Below are 17,533 nucleotides of genomic sequence, written 5' to 3'. Positions count from 1 at the left end.
TCTGAAGTTTTAATTTCCTCGTGTTTACCATATCGGAGTAATTGAAATTTCTCATCATTGAACTTCATATTGTTTTCTGCAGCCCATTGAAAGACTTGGTTGATGTCCGCCTGGAGCCTTGCAGTGTCTGCAGTGGAAGACACTGTCGTGCAGATTCGGGTGTCATCTGCAAAGGAAGACACGGTGCTGTGGCTGACATCCTTGTCTATGTCAGATATAAGGATGAGAAACAAGCTGGGAGCGAGTACTGTGCCTTGTAGAACAGAGCTTTTCACCGTAGCCGCCTCAGACTTTACTCTGTTGACTACTACTCTTTGTGTTCTGTTTGTGAGGAAATTATAGATCCATCTACCAACTTTCCCTGTTATTCCTTTAGCACGCATTTTGTGTGCTATTACGCCATGGTCACACTTGTCGAAGGCTTTTGCAAAGTCTGCATTCTTTTTGTCTTCTAGTGCATCTAGGACCTTGTCGTAGTGATCCAATAGTTGAGACAGACATGAGCGACCTGTTCTAAACCCATGTTGCCCTGGGTTGTGTAATTGATGGGTTTCTAGATGGGTGGCAATCTTGCTTCTTAGGACCATTCAAAGATTGTTATGATATGGGATGTTAGTGCTATCGGTCTGTAGTTCTTTGCTATTACTTTACTGCCCCCTTTGTGGAGTGGGGTTATGTCTGTTGTTTTTAGTAACTTTGGGACGACCCCCGTGTCCATGCTCCCTCTCCATAGGATGGTAAAAGCTCGTGATAGAGGCTTCTTGCAGTTCTTGATGAACACGGAGTTCCATGAGTCTGGCCCTGGGGCAGAGTGCATGGGCATGTCATTTATCGCCTGTTCGAAGTCATTTGGCGTCAGGATAACATCAGATAGGCTTGTGTTAACCAAATTCTGTGGCTCTCTCATAAAAAAATCATTTTGATCTTCGACTCTCAGTCTGGTTAGTGGCTTGCTAAAAACTGAGTCATATTGGGACTTGAGTAGCTCACTCATTTCCTTGCTGTCATCTGTGTAGGACCCATCTTGTTTAAGTAGGGGCTCGATACTGGACGTTGTTCTCGACTTTGATTTGGCATAGGAAAAGAAATACTTTGGGTTTCTTTCGATTTCATTTATGGCTTTTAGTTCTTCCCGCGATTCCTGGCTCCTATAAGATTCCTTTAGCTTAAGTTCGATGTTTGCTATTTCTCTGACCAGTGACTCCCTATGCCTTTCAGATATATTTGCCTCTTTTAGCCGCTCTGTTATTCTTTTTCGTCGCCTGTAAAGGGAGCGCCTGTCTCTTTCTATTTTACATCTACTCCTCCTTTTTCTTAGAGGAATAAGCCTTGAGCATACATCGAGTGCCACCGAGTTAATCTGTTCTAGGCATAAGTTGGGGTCTGTGTTGCTTAGTCTATCTTCCCAGCTTATATCGGTTAGGACTTGGTTTACTTGGTCCCACTTTATGTTCTTGTTATTAAAGTTGAATTTGATGAAGGCTCCCTCGTGACTAATCTCATTATGTCGGTCTGGGGCTCCGCGCATACATGTTTGAATCTCGATTATGTTGTGATCTGAGTGTATTGTTTTTGATATGGTGACATTTCGTATCAGATCATCATTGTTAGCGAAGATGAGGTCTAGTGTATTCTCCAGTCTAGTAGGCTCTATTATTTGCTGGTTTAAGTTGAATTTTGTGCAGAGATTTAAAAGCTCATAATGCAGAATAGCGATGATATTCAAACGTTTAAAAACACCGAGAACAAGAGCACAGTAGAAAACAAAGAAAAGAAACTGACCAGTACATCTGGGAGCTAGACTTCTGGAAAAGCTCAGCCAGATAGTTATGCTGCCCACCACACAGACTTGCGCTGATGTACAAACGTTTGAGAACACTAAAAAGAACGAGAACACACGAATGGGAAGAGGAACTGACCAGCACATCTGAGCATCGGTAGCTTGGAATCCCTGGACGAGGTCTGCCAGATAGTTATACTGCCCACCACACAGACTTGTGTTGATTGACACTCTCTTCAGACACGGAGCGTTGATGACGTAAGCTGTAAACACATATTAGTATAAGAACATAATGAAGAAACATTGCAGTAAGCCTATTGGTCCATGATAGGCAGGTCTAATTCACACCCACTCATATGTCCGTCCATTTTATTTGCACATCAGTTTTACAGGCTTATTTCAAAGCCCAAACCTATGTAAGGTATACTGCCACTTCATAGGATGCGACCCACAACAGTCGACAAACATCGAAGTACCTATTTACTGCTAAATGAATTGAGGCAGCAGAAAACATGCCCAACTTTTCCACTCGTGTCGGGATCGAACCACGGACCCTCAGCATGCGAGCTATATGACAGTTACAAAGTGAGAACGAACGTTAACTGTTTTCCCTGTCATATTCCATCATACGGGATGGGGCTCAAAATGTTGAAATCTGTCAGCCTGAGCTGGGAGACTTTAATGGGGTAATGAGGATATCGTCAAGCATGCTATTAAGGGTTCGTCAGCTAAAGGAGGTTTGAAGGTTTTGTTTCAGCTGGAGTTGCTATCACTTGGGAATTACCATCTCTCAGGGTTACCTATCACCCAAAGTTCTCGCCGCAGTGACTACGAGCGAGTTTGTTTCACTCATCTACAACTCTATTGTCATTCAGAAATAATATTAATATAAAGATAATAATGATAAAGGTAATATAATAGTTATAATAATAAAGGTAATATAATAGTTATAATAATAAAGGTAATATAATAGTTATAATAATAAAGGTAATATAATAGTTATAATAATAAAGGTAATATAATAGTTATAATAATAATAATAAAGGTAATAGTAATGAGAAGGAAATATAAGTAAAAGGATAACACTAAAACAAGGATAAAAATGATCAAGCAATAATTATGATAAATAATAATAAAGGCATAATGATAAATGGTTAATACAGCTGGGGACAGACTGAGCTTGCCACCACCTGCAGCTCACAAGACTGCCATCCCCACGAGCCCCTTTGGGGCGGGGCAGATGGCGGACCAGACTCCTAGCTTCTCCCTACGAGCCCCGTGAGGGCGGGGACTGTGGCTAGGCCTGGGGACAGTTGGTCCCAAAGATGAGGGATTACTTGTTCCTCCTCCCATGGGAGACTTAGGTCTCGAGATACTCCCCAGACAGGGAGCCAAGGCCGGGTCACCACTATTGGAAAAGACCCGGGCCGGAGAGTACCGGCGAATAAAAAAAAAATACTGCTAAGTGGATAACAACAAAAAGAGATAATAATTATAAAGGTGTAATGTTAATACAATAACATAGGACAACTATAATATTGAGAAATAACAGAGAAGTGATAGATACACGATAGTGAGAGATAATAATTGAGAAGTAATGGATACATGATAGTGAGGGACGATGATAGAGAAGTGATTAGATACATCTTAGTGAAAGACTATGATAGAGAGATAGATGCAAAAGAAAAAATTACTTGTGTTATACTAAAGATGATTCCATAGACAAACACCTCAAATACATGAACCAATGGGGAAGAGGGTATCTGGTAATGCTGAGTGTCCACTAAATCAGAATAATTATTGTTTTTCATATACATAATAGCGGACAACTTTATGTTCAACGTACAAAGTTTGTTTTTGGACAACACCATACATCGTACAATACAGACAAATGAAAATAACTAAAAATGTAATTCAGTCTACCCAGTAGATCGTAACAACAATGGACAATTCTGTAAACAAAGGATTGTGTCCGTTTTTTATGGACTTTGTCCATTGTCAGAATTTTGCCCGTTAACTAAAACCAAAATCTACATTGAGGGGTCGTTAAATCAAGGGTTTTTGCCGTAATATTTGCAACACTGAACGGAGAGAGAGAGAGAGACTCACAAGTGCGGTACTCTGGGTCGTCAGCACACAGTTGGTTGGCAGACTTTATGGAGCTCTCGATGGCAAGGTTGAACTCGAGTTGCTGTGTGTGTGTGAGGTAGGTGAGGGTGTAGTCCTTCACACAGTAAGTCAGCTCATCCCACAACCTGATGGGACATCACTAGTTATATCTCTCTTAATAGTTTCACCACTGGTCAGTGATTTCATTGAAGTGATAAAGCAAATCAATTATAAGGGAAATATTACTTGAATGAGAACTATTAAGGAACACACACAATGTAAAAATAAATATATTATATGGAATACAAGTAAAACTTCATATGATCTACCTTCCATGTATATAAGAACATGTCATATGGGTATGAAACAGGCTTGTTTCATACCCACATGACAAAACAGTAGTACCTACCTGAATGGATGCTGTTTGTACCAAACTGGTTTGGGGTTAATATTTTAAGTATTTGAGCTTTTTTCTATTATCATGATATACAGGGCGCAGAATGAGCCGCTTAGCTGAGAATTATATTTTTTTTTTATTTGAAAACATTCACTAGTTTGATAGAAGTTATTTTAATATGCTGGATGTAGTAGTGAGTTGAGTAGCATGTAGTTTCAAGGTAGATACTAAAAGGCCCAAGAAGCCAGAAATCAATGTAGCTGATCAACCCCCGGAAAAATAATTGGATAATTGGGCGAGTACGCACACACATTAATAATAAAAAGATAATTTAAATTGGAAATTATAGACACGCTACCAGCACTCACTTGCAGACTCTCTCAATATCGCGGATAGTAAGTGGAAAGATGTTGTCAGAATCCTTGACCAAAGGCTCAGCAATTTTAATGCACCGAGTCAGCTGGTCCAGACCAGCAGGATCCCTCGCCTCACTTGTCTCTGAGGAAAAGAAAAGTAGTTTAGGGATCATACTTTTGTATGTAACACGCTTCTTCAATAATTTTCCATCAAATATTAAAAATATAATGTTGAGTGCATTACTATTTATTAATTTTTTATATTTCTTATTTTGGAATAAATTTATAAAGCCTGTTTTACGGATTACACGAAGCAGTCAGGGATTACCGCAGATAAACTGGGATTACGCCTGGTGCCGGACTATTAATTTAGGGATTTATCTACAACATGACAAAGAAGACTTGAAATATTACTGGCAATGAATCATCACAACCAATCACTTATGAAATGTATATTAAAATATTTTGCTGAAACAGTATTGATCCCTTGTGGACCACTAGTACAAAATCATCAATAAAAAAAATTGATCCCTGAGGAACCATCAGTATAACAGTGCTAAACCATCAACAAATCAGTAGTGATTCCAGATTATGAACCACCAGTCTACCAGTACTAAACCGCCAATAAACCAGCATTGATCCCAGCATTGCACCTTATTACGACCCACCGGTACTAAACCTTCCATAGACCAGTAACCAACCATCTTAATGCTGAACACACAACGGGTTTTATAATTATTATTCATGAGGACCTGTGGGGTCATACAATAAACACAGGTACACACACACTGTGAAGTGTATTTCATAGCGAATACACAACATAATATTGACTTAAATTCTAAGCTCTATATGAGATTCAAACATTTGAAGGATAGAAAGCACAAGACCGGAATTATATAGACCTTGTAGGTCATTAAGATTGGTCTATAAGATAAATATTTACACTATACAGTGCAGAGGTCCCAGTGATACTTATGCACTGTTGACAGCTTGTTTGTATCAGTATAATAATGATATACCAACAAATAGTGTTCCAGACTATGAAGTTGGACACATCTCAAACTACTTCTTCAAGGATGATGTACTGATCACATCATATTTACCTCCACTGCTTCTACTGTCTCCAAATTTAACACCTCTGTATTTGACTGACGATGCCTACTGTGTAGGCGAAACTTTTCGGAATATGGATACCTGTTACACATGTCATCTGAAGCCTATCGACTACACAAGGGTCATGAAGGCTTCATGTCACTGGTCATTATCAGACAAGAATACTTTACTTCATGAAGAAAAATTATTAAATTAGTCTCTCAGTGTATATACACCGAGAGGCGTACAGGTACTCGACTCTCATGCTAGAAGTAGCCTAGTGGCCGCTGACGTCCCCTATGGATTAATTTATTACAAGTGTCATTTCCAGGTAGGAAAATTTGGGAAATCCTTGTTTTTTCGCCTGTGATTATTTGTTGCCCTCAAAGTTCTCATTTAAGTTAATTTTGTAGGTTAAGTTAGGAGTATTTATTAAATATTTGTTAGAAATTTTGGTTTTTAAGTTTAGAGTTTATTATTTAGCTGTCGTACATTTATTTTTAAAGTGAACTTGTTATTTCTTACTTTCATTTTATTTAGTAGGTAGATAATGATAAAAGCCGACAGGTGGGAATAAAGAGACTGGTACCAGAGGATCCTTTCAGTGTGTTTAGCCCAAGGTTGGGCTTTATCAAACCCAGTCGTGGGCGAAATGTTGTATTAAAATGATTCTCTGCTACCAGTGTTTTTATTCTCATTTTATTTCGTGCTTGTCTATCTTTTAATGCTCCATATCTGAAGTAAAGACACACACACACACACTTTCTCTTTTTTCGTCATTACCACAGAATAACATTCTTAAGAACAATGGTGCAATACTCACGAGTGACATCCGTTCCTAGACTTGAGAAGGTCACAACAGCGTTAAGAATAATAATTAAGAAACAGAAATTTTTAAAAAAAGTTGTCATCCCAGGGTGTGAACCAGTTTCCCGTTTTCCTTGGTGTCAAGGTTGCCACCACAACCCGTTTTCTTTGCTCTTCTGCATTATTATTATTATTATTATTATTATTATTATTATTATTATTATTATTTAATATCATTATTATTGGTCAATATTTTCTTTAGCTGCTCGGAAAATATGTTATATAAATTTTTCAACAATAAATGAGATGTGCAATGGAGAGACATTTATAGAAATATTGATATAAAAGTTGTTATTTATTTCATATTTTGTGCCATTGGGAAGTTTTTTTTATAGCCACAAAAAGAACCTAATTTAACGTAAACTAACTTCATTTTGAGTTAAACCTTAGGACGGTAGACGGGTTAGGTTATTATTTTTATTGGTTACCAAAGAAGAAACTCTCTTTTCCTAATATTCCCAACATATAATCGTCTCCAATTCACGACTCGTTTAATATTGTACAATTTACATAAAAAAAAAGAGAAGCTTGAAGAAATACTCAATCTGCGCACAGGATATACAGTATACACCGAGAGGTGTATCTCTCTCAGCGTATAAATGCCGAGAGATTAATACTAATTTTATGGTTTAACGTATTCTTGTGTGGTGGTGCAGTCGATAGGCTTTAAACCCCATTAACCAACCAACAATGTCTATCGCTCAACACACTTATTATTCACTGTAAACTATAAATTATCACCTAATTCAACTGAATAGCTAAAGTATATATATTATTATTAGTTATTATTATTATTATTATTATTATTATTATTATTATTATTATTATTATTATTATTATTATTATTATTATTATTATTACTATTATCTTATGGGAAGTGCTCAACCCGCCGGGATTATGCAACACCTGAGGGAAGGGAATAGGTGGCAAACATTCTCGACAAAAGAAAAGAGAGGATAGGTTTACTTTTTTGGATCAAGTCCCCTTCACCGGCATCAAGGTACCACCATTAATACTCATGCAGATTTGAACGTTTCCTGGTGTTGCTCAGCTACCTCGATTCCAGACGTTTGGTGTCACTTTTTATTCGTGGCTAAATATGCGTTATTATAGGTTTATGTAACCTAATATCGAATAAAGAAAGAAATAGATTTTCTGAAACTACAGGGAGCGTTAGGAAATTGACGTTAGCAATTGCTTAGAAAATTCAACATGCAAAATGATAATAGGATATGTAGCATTTATATAAACACGAAAATGTTTGAAACAACGCTAATATTCAGGATATATACACCGAGAGGTGTATGTCTGTTGGGTTATGTATGCTGAGAGTTTAATCCCTATTTTAGGGATTAAAGTATTCTTGTTTGGTGGTGGAAAGGTTACGTGCAGCCTTAATGACTCCTCGTGTAGAGTAAAAACTCACAATAACGTGACTGGAACAATACACAAATACGTAACTCGCACATAGGAGAGTGAAACTTACGACGACGTTTCGGTCCATTTGGACCATAAACTAGTCTACTGTTGAAGAGTGAAACACTTATGCAACATATGGGAATCTTTATTAGGGAAACGTTTTGCCACACAGTGGCTTCTTCAGTCCAATACACAGCAGAGAGGGGTAAGGAGAGGAGGAGAATGAGATAATTAGTCCCTCAGCCTCAGACTGAGGGACTGATTACCTCGTCTTTTGCATATACTTCTACAGTCTTCGCATTATGTCCTTGTATTGTATTGTATTGTACTGATAAAGCCACTAGATGGCAAAAGTCTACAAATTAAAGATATCCAGGTGTTGCACATGTGTCTAATTCTTCAACAATATGTTCTTCAATGTTTTTACGCTGTCATATGAGAGAAGGAAGACCACTAATTATCTTGAGGAATTTTAAGTGACCTGAGTAATCTATGAGCGTACAGTATTTTTTTGGGTCCATGATTAGGCTGGTATGGAAGGAACTAGGATAGGTATACAGGACGTGATAAATAAGGAAAATTAGGTGACTTGTCCACTTTGGGTTTTGTTATGTTTTATGTCACTGACGGATATACATATATTCTATTCTGTGTTATTTACAATTGCGTGATTACGATTTCGTAAGTCGTATATTCTATTCCATTTCGGTTAAAATATGAAAATAACAAGATAAGCTTTTAAACCCGTCGCTGAAAGTCAAGCCTGGGGTGTTTCAGGCTAATTGTTCCAGCATTTATTCGCTTAACCCAGAACAATTATACATCTACTCATGGCTATTATCTCTTCTCTATATTTTTGTTTCCTTAAGCCATAAATTGCCAGTGGTCACAACCACTTAATGATGATATATTTGCTCTAGCCTTCATTTATAATCTTCTTTAACCTCTGGTAATGTTTGCCTCTTCATTACTGGGTAGTCTCACGAGGGGAGGCTGCCTCATCACACTCAAACACCATTATTTTAGGGAAGGGGAACCTATGTACGATATTACAAGACTAATTTAACGTTATAAACGCATCACTGCCACAAGATGTAGCCCACTGCTAGATCTAGGCAGCATACAAACGCCAGTGTTTATGTTGGAATCTTTGGGGATATTCGTATATTTTTGTGTTTAAGTTATATTTCATTAGCGTTTATAAACAATATTACGTCAAGTTACTAAGTTGAATTTGGTACAGAATTTAAATATTGCAAAGCAAGTTAATTTGCAAAAATCTGTTAATATACAAGCGGTGGTCCGCAGCTCAGCGGTAGCACGTGATGCTCGCAGCCACAGGATTTTGATTAAATTCAGGAGCGGGCGGAGAGGTGTGGATAAGTTTCTATACATTTGCCCTTGTTCACCTAGCAGTAAATTGATGCTTGGGTGTTAGTTGCCTGGGTAAATATTTAGTTTAGGGGCTGCTGTGAATTTAGTCTAAATATATAATTTAAGGTGGCTCGCATTAATTGATTAGTGAATAGAGATAGTTTTGGTTTATCCAAATTGAAAAAAAAAAGAGATTGGCTAGACGCAGATCTTAACCCCCCACATACTTCCTATCATAAAAGTATTTCTATAACTAACATCTCCCAAATAAACTGCTCGAGAAATAATTATGTTTGCCGGGGTATGGATAATTTGCTTGTATTTTAAAAAAATAATAAAAGCTCAGGTCAGACAAGACTGTAAACTAAATATTAACCGTGAAATAAAGAATTGTATTGAAAAAACAACCAGTGTTAGGAGACCTGTCCCTTTGTTCCATCTCCAGGGGTGGACCAGTAAACCAACCAAACCATACCCCGGCTGGGATTGAACCCGCGGTCAGAGAGTCTCAAAACTCCAGCCCGTCGCGTTAGCCACTAGACCAGCTAGCCACAATAAGATTCGTCCAACTAGGTATATTTCTACACCATAGGAAGGTTAGCACAGGCACCACTGTGACCACAAATGCAAGTTTTACAGACGACTCTCTGACCGCGGGTTCAATCCCGACCGGGGTATGGTTTGTTTGCAATCGTGTCATTACGATTTCATGAGTCACGTGGACCAGTAAGCCAGCGGAAGGCCCCGGTCAGATGACCAAAAGCTCCAGGGGCGGGACATCATATGACTTAGACCCGCGTCAGGAAACACTTGTTCTGTTTCCTGACGAACCTTACCTAAGCTATCTAAATATTCCTATAGACCCCTAACTTTGTGTGCCATCCTAGGTGATGGTGGTATACCTTAGATAAGGATAAGCTCTGAAATGAGCTGAAGTGGGAAATCAGCTCTTAGAATGTAAAATTAAATAGTGAAAAAAAAAACGCAAATATCTGTTTTTAGGTCAGTTCAGTTGCTTTGACCGACTCGGCCTAAAAACACGACATAATGACACTTGTTGGATGCATAGCTGACCTAATTCCAGGTGCGTGGTCAAGCAGTTCATTATGCATTAACCACGGTAAATAACACGTGTTGGACATTATGGCTGATGTGACTACTGGGCTGGGTGGGAGTGTCTGGGTTGGGAGGGTGAGGATTTGTCTGGGTGGGAGGGTGTGGATTGTCTGGATGGGAGGGTGTGAATTGCCTGGGTGGGAAGGGGCTAGGTTGGGAGGGTGTGGATTGTCTGGGTGAGTGGGGTTTGGGTTCTCAGTCTTGGTGGCTATGGCTCCACACCTGACATTATTTTCGCTGTTAAATTTTCCTATTTTGTTAGGTCTTCTGTCTTGAAAGTGGGACGTTTATGTGTTTTTAGTGTGTTGTCTTTAGTGTCCCAAACCTGCACACCGAAATAACTATATATGAACACAAAAGGATCGGCTGACTGTGCAAGTTACTTATAGTGAAAACCAGGGGAGCGACGAGTGCAGTGAGAGAGAACTCAGTAAGTGTAAAGGGACCACGACCCTTCATGCATAAGTGGGATTACCCACCAACCTCTTACTGTCTTCAAGGGGAACTCGACAGATTCCCCATATTAGTTCCTAATTAGCCGGGATGTGTCGAATACGTTGGACTGCAAGCGAAAGGTACCAACAGCTTGATCAACAAGGCCTGCAACCAGGCCTGGTCTAGGACCGCGTCGAGGGGGCGGTGACCTCTGGACATGACTCCAGGTAACGTACAGGTAAGCTGTTTATATTATGTAATTTTAGTATGTTGTTTCACCAGTGTGATCTAGCATGTTAACTAATATAAACACACCTTAAGTAACTTATAAATACAATTTAAACTCATGAACATCTACTGCCAAAGACAAGAAATATATCTTATTTTAACTGCATTCTGTCTTAGCCAGTTGATTAAGTTTATTTAGGTACAGGTACACTTAAGTACAATTATCATTCATAGTAACATGTATAAATTACCTAGGATGACCAAAAAAACAAAACAAGTCAGTGACGTATTTCCATTGGGGTCCTTGATGGTGACTGATACAGCCATGAACTAGTGTTAATAATAATGATAATAATAATAATAATAATAATAATAATAATAATAATAATAATAATAATCTTTATTTCTACAAGTACATGTACAAAGTATACAGGCTTACTTGACATCAATGACACACTACTCTACAGAAAGCTGCTGGCTATGCAGAGGATTTCTGCCACATTAGGTCAGTTTTGTCCCCAGGATGCGACTCATACCAGTCGACTAACACCCAGGTGCCTATTTTACTAATAGGTGGCCAGGGACAGCAGGTGCCTTAAGGAAATATGTCAGTGTTTCCACCCGTACCGAGGATTGAACCTTGGACCTCAATGTGAGGTGAATGCGCTAGCAATCGAGCCCAAGAGCTCCTCCTCGAATCAAACCTGATTACCTCTCATTACCCCCTAGACTCTCAATGACTTTTACGGCTTAATGTTACCCAGTTATTTTAATAATAATACTGGCAGTGTGTATTGAGGGGTATATAGAGACAAAAAATAGTTATCCCTCCTCTCTTATACCGTAGAAAACTCGCGACTTCTGATATATCAAAGAAAATGGGCAACCCAAAACAGAAACTGATATTCGAACGTATTACAGAAGATAAATAAGTATGGAAACAAACGTATGCGTCAAAATATGACGTTAAAGGAAGGCGTCGAGTTATGGACCTAAGGCAACAAGCCAAGGTCATAGTTTCTAATAAAAAGGATATATTTTGAAGAGAAAGGGTATAAAATGCCGATATGGTGGAAATAAGACATAATAATAATAATAATAATATTATTATTATTATTATTATTATTTCTACAAGTACATGTACAAGGTATACAGGCCCAGTTGACATCAATGACATACTGCTATATAGAAAGCCCCTTGATATGCAGAACAACTAACAAAAAGGCAAAATACCGTGACTGGAACAATACACAAATAACCCGCACATAGGGAAGAGGAGCTTACAACGATGTTTCGGTCCGACTTTATAAATGGTCCAAGTCGGACCAAAACGTCGTCGTAAGCTCCTCTTCCCTACGTCTGGGTTATTTGTGTATTATGCAGAGCATTTCGGGCACACTAAGTCAGTTTTGTCCCCAGGATGTGACCCACACCAGTCACTAACACCCAGATACCTATTTTCCTGAACAGCAGGTGTCATAAGGAAACACGTCCTAATATTTTCCAACCATACTGGGGATCGACCCCCAGACCTCAGTGTGTGAGGTGTGCTCACATAGTTTGCCCACGCAGTGCAACAAGCCTACTAAAAGCTCACTGCGCGGAAGAAACATTGTCAATGAACTCATTACATTGCACTTGTGTCTGTTTCCTAGGATATGTTGTGTGATGAGATTGTTGAGGCGTCTCTACCCGTCAGGAGCTGAGACTCGACCCCTGCAACGACATAAAGGAAGAATACAATCTCCATGTTACTTCTCCTTAATGTTTTATTTATTATGGGGTGAAAATCCTACCATACTATGCAGAGCACTCTGTCTACTTTTTTGGGTTATCCTAGGTTCTCTACACATATGCTGCTCTGTACGATAATTCTATGTAACTGTATTTGTGTATACCTGAATAAACTTACTTACCGTCACAAAGATACATACACCAAGAGGTGTGTATCTCTTGGTTTATGTAAACAGTTTACTTTACTTCTTGTATTTTGGAATTAAAGTATCTTTGAGTATGTTTGGTGGTGGAGAGGGTACAAGCACCCTTAATGACCATCGTGCAGTAGATAAGCTTTGAACCTTAAGGAGCCCAGTGGAAATAAATGGCTTATTTGGGTTTTCCTAGGTAATTTACTCACATTACTAGATATATGTTTAGAAAGACACCTGAGCAATCACTAGAACATATTTATTAGAAAACGTTACATTCCTGGGACCTTGATCATGGTCCCAGGACCGAAGCGTTTTCTGATATGTCCTGTGTTTGCTCAGGTGTCTTTCTAAACCAGTTTATCGGTATCTGTTACCAAGGTTTATATTTATGTGTACCTGTATCAGAATAAACTTTCTTAATCTTTATTGTTTTACAGAGTGGTTTGGAAAGTGAAAGGTTTGGGTTATGTGGCCAAAATATGCTTAGCCATACTGAATTTATTGCCAATGTTGCAGCAATGGCTCCGTGAGGTTATTGCTAAGGATGCCACTTGGTGTATAGTCCCACATGCATACAAGCTGCGTTGGTTTGCGTTGTGTGTGTACTACTAGAGTTCTCACAATGAATGTTGAGGTGTATATTGCAAGACTGCAACACTTGAGTGGCTAGACGGCGGCAGGTCAATATTGATCTCGGGAGTCAGCGTGATTACAACACTGGCGAAGACGCCAACACTGGATGGATTATTGGGCAGAATTGGCGATTATCTTTGGTTGGGGGGGGAGATGTGATGGGGAGGGGCATTTGGGAGGAGAAGGCAGGTTGGAGGGGAGGGCAGGAGGAAAGGGATGGAAGGGGGCTTGTAGATGAAGCTGGCGTGATGGAGGGGGAGGAGTGGATGTCTCTGAGGCGCGTTTGGTTATTATCCTGAGTCTCCTTATTTATGAAAATGTTTTGACAACTGGGGACTGAACACCTTATATAAAGGCTGAGGGACTGAATACCTTGTATCAAGACTGAGGGACTGAATACCTTGTATCAAGACTGAGGGACTGAACACCATATACCAAGGCTGAGGGACTGAACACCTTATATCAAGGCCGAGGGACTGAGCACCATATATCAAGGCTGAGAGACTGACCACCCTGAATTATCCCTCCACTTGTCACTGTATCTAGCATATAGTGTCTGTCTTGACTGAAAAAAAGGCTTCTGATTGGTGAAACGTCTTCTTCAGCAAAGATACCCGGCAGTTTTGTTGCAAATGTTACATGATACTGACAGGTTAATGAGTAAGACACATGTGCAACACCAGGTATCTTTACTGCTGCACATGTGTCTCGTTCGCTGACTTCATACGTCAATAAAAACGTTTATGCGTGACATCCTCACTTTACTACGTTCCCAGCGTCTCCTTGACGTTTCCAGTAATTCTAGAAGTAGTATTTTTGTTATCACAAGTTGTGTTATCTTAGTTTACGTTAGGTTAGGTTAGGCTGGATTAGGTAGTTAAGTAACGTTAGGATAGGTTAAGTTAGGTAAGGTTGGCTTAGGTTAGGTTTGGTTATCTTAGTTTAGGTTAGGTAAGGTTAGGCTGGGTTAGGTAGTTAAGTAACGTTAGGATAGGTTAAGTTAGATAAGGCTGGCTTAGGTTAGGTTAAGTTAGGTTATCTTAGTTTAGGTTAGGTAAGGTTAGGCTGGGTCACGTAGTTAAATAACGTTTGGAAAGGTTAAGATAGGTAAGGTTGGCTTAGGTAAGGTTAGATAACACTAGAATAGGTTAGGTTAGAAAATGTGGAAGAGGTAAATCAAGTTAGTAGACCATAGCAGCAGGCTGAAGAGCTAGAGCCCAACATTCCCAAATACAGATAATTAAAAAAATAATTAGAAGGATTGCTTCGTGCAATTTAGCATAACATAGAGAGGTATAGATTATTTCACATGACTTAGAACAACGTTAGTCTATTATCACAAATGGAATTTGCTGAGAAACCTGAAATTATCTTCTTGGTCGATGTGATGAAAATTTGTTGTGTTAGAGAGGAGGGGTGAACGAAGTGGGTGTGTGGGGGTGAACGAAGCGGGGGTGAACAAAGTGGGGGTGAACAAAGTGGGTGTGTGGGGGTGAACGAAGCGGGGGTGAACAAAGTGGGGGTGAACAAAGTGGATGTGTGGGGGTGAACGAAGTGGGAGTGAACGAAGTGGGGGTGTGGGGGTGAACGAAGTGGGTGTGTGGGGGTGAACGAAGTGGGTGTGTGGGGGTGAACGAAGTGGGGGTGAACAAAGTGGGGGTGTGGGGTGAACAAAGTGGGGGTGTGGGGTGAACAAAGTGGGGGTGTGGGGGTGAACGAAGTGGGTGTGTGGGGGTGAAAAAGTGGGTGTGTGGGGGTGAACGAAGTGGGAGTGTGGGGTGAACAAAGTGGGGGTGTGGGGGTGAACGAAGTGGGTGTGTGGGGGTGAACGAAGTGGGTGTGTGGGGGTGAACGAAGTGGGGGTGAACAAAGTTGGGGTGTGGGGTGAACAAAGTGGGGGTGTGGGGGTGAACGAAGTGGGAGTGAACAAAGTGGGTGTGTGGAGGTGAACGAAGTGGGAGTGAACAAAGTGGGTGTGTGGAGGTGAACGAAGTGGGAGTGAACAAAGTGGGTGTGTGGGGGTGAACGAAGTGGGTGAGTGGAGGTGAACGAAGTGGGTGTGTGGAGGTGAACGAAGTGGGTGTGTGGAGGTGAACGAAGTGGGAGTGTGGGGGTGAACAATGTGGGTGTGTGGGGGTGAACAAAGTTGGTGTGTGGAGGTGAATGAAGTGGGTGTGTGGGGGTGAACAAAGTGGTTGTGTGGAGGTGAACGAAGTGGGAGTGTGGGGGTGAACAAAGCGGGTGTGTGGAGGTGAACGAAGTGGGAGTTAACAAAGTGGGTGTGTGGGGGTGAACAAAGTGGGTGTGTGGAGGTGAACGAAGTGGGTGTGCGGGGGGTGAAGGAAGTGGATGTGTGGGGGTAAACGAAGTGGGTGTGTGGGGATAAACGAAGTGGGGATGAAGGAAGTGGATGTGTGGGGGTTACCTGGAGGTTATTCCGGGGATCAACGCCCCCGCGCCCCGGTCCATGACCAGGCCTCCCGGTGGATCAGGGCCTGATCAACCAGGCTGTTAGTTCTGGCCGCACGCAGTCCAACGTAGGAGCCACAGCCCGGCTGATCCGGCACTGACTTTAGGTATCTGAACGAAATGGATGTGTGGGATGAAGGAAGTGGGTGTGTGGGAGTGAAGGAAGTGGGTGTGTGGGAGTGAAGGAAGTGGGTGTGTGGGAGTGAAGGAAGTGGGTGTGTGGGAGTGAAGGAAGTGGGTGTGTGGGAGTGAAGGAAGTGGGTGTGTGGGAGTGAAGGAAGTGGGGTGTGTGTGGGAGTATGACTCACGAAATCGTATGACACGATTGCAATCAAATCATACCACGGGCGGGGTTAGAACCCACGATCAGAGAGTCTCAAAACTCCAGACCGACGCGTTAGCCACTGGGCCAGCTAGCCATAAAAAGATTCATCCAACTAAGTATATTTATACACGAAAGGAAGGTTAGCATAGGCTAGCAGTAGCTAGCTGACCCAGTGACTAACGCATCGGTCTGGAGATTTGAGACTCTGATCGCGGGTTTTAACCCCGCCCGTGGTATGATTTGCCAGAGAGGTCGGTGTGGGAGGCCATCACAGGCCTCCACCCCCATCTCCACCCCTCAGTACCTAATGTATGCCAGCTCTCACCCATCCAACTACTCGCCACCACCAACACTACCACCATCAACTCTTCCCTCCCCCCGAGTGAGAGCTGCCGCCCACCGCAAAGGAAATAACTCAAGGACGCCAATGGAAATAAGTCACTTTGACTTTTTTCTTTGTTAAACTATGTATGATAGAACAAAAAGGTACAAAAGGCAATGGTCCAAGTCATCATATGCTTCTTTCTCCCATATATGGGTTATTTTTGCATGTATGATAATTGTAGTTATGTGTAACTGCACCTAAATAAGCTTACCTGACGCAGGTCTCCCTAGCAGTAAGTAGACAGGCTTGCAGCTCCTAACAGACACAAACTACTGATGGAGTTGAGTTAGTTACCTAACTTTTAAATTTTAAGGTTTAAATAATTAAGATATTACAAGGGCCCCAATGGAAATAAGTCACTTTATTCGACTTTTTGGGGTTATCCCAGGTAATCTACACATACTGCTTTGTATGATAATTTATGTGACTGTGTTTATGTCTACCTGCACCTGAATAAACTTACTTACTTACTAAGAGTTTATAGAGGATAAGGTTGGAAACACTAATTAGTTAGGACGTGTTTCCTTAAGGTACCTGATGTCCATGCTCATCTATCAGTAAAATAGGTACCTGGGTGTTAGCCGACTGGTGTGGGTCGCATCCTGGGGACAAAACTG

At 40.7% G+C, this 17,533-nt stretch overlaps 1 protein-coding gene across 3 annotated transcripts in view; it reads right to left on the bottom strand.

The window, feature by feature from the left end:
• Nucleotides 1–17,533, bottom strand: part of LOC128704173 (uncharacterized) — a 78,574-nt gene that overhangs the window by 8,433 nt on the left and 52,608 nt on the right. For all 3 annotated transcript variants that reach the window (XM_070099075.1, XM_070099074.1, XM_070099076.1), the window contains exons 3-5: nt 4,655–4,784; nt 3,890–4,035; nt 1,920–2,043 (exon numbers count right to left, since the gene is read on the bottom strand). In XM_070099075.1, coding sequence (XP_069955176.1) covers nt 1,920–2,043; nt 3,890–4,035; nt 4,655–4,784 — 400 coding nt within the window. The remainder of the gene's footprint in view (nt 1–1,919; nt 2,044–3,889; nt 4,036–4,654; nt 4,785–17,533) is intronic.

The sequence above is a fragment of the Cherax quadricarinatus genome, chromosome 66, assembly GCF_038502225.1.
Source record: "Cherax quadricarinatus isolate ZL_2023a chromosome 66, ASM3850222v1, whole genome shotgun sequence".
Classification (NCBI taxonomy): domain Eukaryota; kingdom Metazoa; phylum Arthropoda; class Malacostraca; order Decapoda; family Parastacidae; genus Cherax; species Cherax quadricarinatus.
The sequence above is the reverse complement of the archived record's forward strand: the minus strand, read 5'-3'. Positions and strand labels throughout refer to the sequence as shown.